General features: G+C 35.9%; 1 protein-coding gene across 2 annotated transcripts in view; it reads left to right on the top strand.

Moving 5' to 3' along the window:
• The window catches only part of DICER1 (dicer 1, ribonuclease type III), a 39,699-nt gene extending 37,157 nt beyond the window's left edge, over positions 1–2,542 (top strand). For both annotated transcript variants that reach the window (XM_008937770.1, XM_008937777.1), the window contains exon 24: positions 1,481–2,542. In XM_008937770.1, the coding sequence (XP_008936018.1) occupies positions 1,481–2,377 (897 nt within the window). In that variant the 3' untranslated portion in view covers positions 2,378–2,542. The remainder of the gene's footprint in view (positions 1–1,480) is intronic.
• The last annotated feature ends 310 nt before the right edge of the window (positions 2,543–2,852 follow it).

Here is a 2,852-nt window from a genome sequence, read left to right as displayed (position 1 = left end):
CTGCTGACATCAGTGATGCTGGGTTGAGCCTATGAATAGTCCTTCTGATGTTGGGAAGACCACTTGTGCATTTAGCTAACATGTTTAAGTGCTTTCCTGGATTGGGGCCACGGCAAGTTGCACAGACAGCTTTGTATAGCTTGGGCATATCTGTGTTCAGTGCATAATTTACATCACTCCATACCGATTTGCTCAACACGAGCAGGGAAAAGACATGAGACATGAATGTTGCTCTTGGGTATGTAAGTAAGTATTAGAAAATTAGTGACAACTTTAACTTTTCTTTAATTAGTTAAGACTGTATAACTTGAAAAAAACCAGAATTTAAAAAAAAAAGGCATGTACTTTTTTTAAAGGGTAGGATGAATACTAGTTGTCTTTGCACTGAGTTATTATCCTACTTCATGATTCAATGTATATGCTAATACTCATTTTAAAAACAAACGCCGAACAAAAACCTGTATTACAGAAGCCTGCAGTTTTTTCCACTTCTTCATTTTTAGACCTGCTTATATTGAAATCCTGGTGATATTAAATGTATGACAAAGTGGAGATTTCATGTTTGTTAAAATTAAGAATCCTTAACTTGTACTGTGGTTCTTACAGCATCAAAAATTGGCCTGTATCTAACATCTGATAGCAGCAATATCACTTGCTGAATCCCCAATACATGCAGTCGAGACTGTCACCCACATAAGCATAAGATTCTTGCCAACAACCTGCTGTTAGACTCTTGGTTTTGATCTGTAATTCAAAAATCGCCAATGCTGTTTCACTAAACTTCCTACTAGTTTGCTAAGTAGACTGAATTAATTTTTAGATAACTGTTTAAGAACACAGATAAATGTAATTTGTTGCTTCAAGTGATTATTGAAGAACTAGGGTAAAGAAGTTCTTACAGTTGTTCCACTGAATGCGTTTTCCGTTTGTGTGTCCCAAAACTAAGATTGTTGTGATTGTGACTCTGGTAGAACCTCCAAGTCCCTTAGTATTTGCCATAGAAAGATATGGAAAGAATCTTCAAAATTACATTGATTTGACATTTGTAATAGCCTTACTTAGCAGCTAGACAGAATGATGCACCCTAAACTGTTTCTTATACTTCTCCAGATTTGTTAATTTAGAATTCTGTCTTGTTTACTTTGTGCAAGTGTATAATGTTTTGTGGATTTAAAGTTAATTGTATGTGCATCACATTCAACTATAAGCACACGTTTGTATGGAATGCAGCATATGTTATATGCAGAATGTATGCTATTTTAGGCTATTAATACAAGGCTAATATTCCAAGACAGGTATTCTAGTCTTAAAATGTTGGTGTTGAGGCTGTATTGTGCATCTGATCAGACAATGTAAGTCGAAACATTAAAAAATAAGTCATGTTACTAGCAGACAGTTCTCAAATCCTGCTCTTCTGACAGTTCTGGAATAAAGTCTTTCGTATCCCTCTTCAGTACCATATTTTTGTGTTCTTTCATAGACAAAGGAGAACTTGTTGGCTAATGGTAAACTTGATGATTATGATGATGATGAAGAGGATGAAGACCTAATGTGGAGGTTACCCAAGGAAGAAACAGACTTTGAAGATGATTTTCTGGAGTATGATCAGGAGCATATAAAATTCATTGATAATATGTTAATGGGATCAGGGGCTTTTGTGAAGAAAATTTCTCTCTCACACTTTTCAACCACTGATTCAAACTATGAATGGAAAACTCCCAAAAAGTCATCCTCGGGTAATGTCCATTTTTCATCAGATTTTGATGATTTTGACTATAGCTCTTGGGATGCTATGTGCTATCTGGATCCTAGCAAGGCTGTTGAAGAGGATGATTTTGTAGTGGGCTTCTGGAATCCATCAGAAGAAAACTGTGGTGTGGATGCAGGAAAACAGTCTATCTCCTACGACTTGCATACAGAGCAGTGTATTGCTGACAAAAGCATTGCAGACTGCGTGGAAGCCCTGTTGGGCTGCTATCTGACCAGCTGTGGTGAAAGAGCTGCTCAGCTTTTCCTGTGTTCGTTGGGGCTGAAGGTGCTCCCTGTAATTAAAAAGACTGATTGGGAAGGCATTTTGTGTGATACCAGAGAGAATTTTAACAGTGAGCAGAAAAATCTTTCCCCAAACCCTGTTTGTGCTTCTGTAGCTAATTCAGAGCCTTCTCTGTATAAAGATCTGGAGTATGGCTGTTTGAAGATTCCACCGAGGTGTATGTTTGATCACCCAGATGCTGAAAAAACCTTAAATCACCTTATTTCTGGTTTTGAAAACTTTGAGAAGAAAATTAACTACAGTTTTAAGAACAAGGCTTATCTTCTTCAGGCATTTACTCATGCCTCATATCATTATAATACTATTACTGGTAAGTTCTCTTAAAAAAATATTGTCTTTTTTCCACCATTGTAAATGCAAGAGAAGAAGTATATGTTGTGTTCCCATACATAGTCTTTTTTTTTTTAGGTACCATATGTTACTTAAAGAAGTTAATAGTCACTGAATACAAAATCTTAGAAAAGAATATCCAGCCTCTTATTTAGAGGGGGATACTTGTTGAAACTCTGTATCAGTGATTATTCATATTTTGACTTTTTACAGTTAAAGGATTTACCGAAGCCTAACTAAGTTTTGGAAAAGAGCAGCATTTTTCATCTCTGCTGTATCACTAGTTGTATATGGCTGACATAGATCCTTGTTTATAGCTTGTGGAACTCTGGAATACTGCAGTGTATTTCTAGAAGCAGAGATTGTGTTTTGCAAATATATTTAGCAAATTTGTCCCATAATTTAATTCCAAGGACATTACCCTTTTACTGTGCTTTAGAACATTAAAAGTAGACTATACAACTTTTAT

This window comes from Merops nubicus, unplaced genomic scaffold, assembly GCF_000691845.1.
Source record: "Merops nubicus isolate BGI_N331 unplaced genomic scaffold, ASM69184v1 scaffold21980, whole genome shotgun sequence".
Lineage (NCBI taxonomy): Eukaryota > Metazoa > Chordata > Aves > Coraciiformes > Meropidae > Merops > Merops nubicus.
Note: the sequence above shows the minus strand (reverse complement) of the source record. Positions and strands in the feature narration are given on the sequence as shown.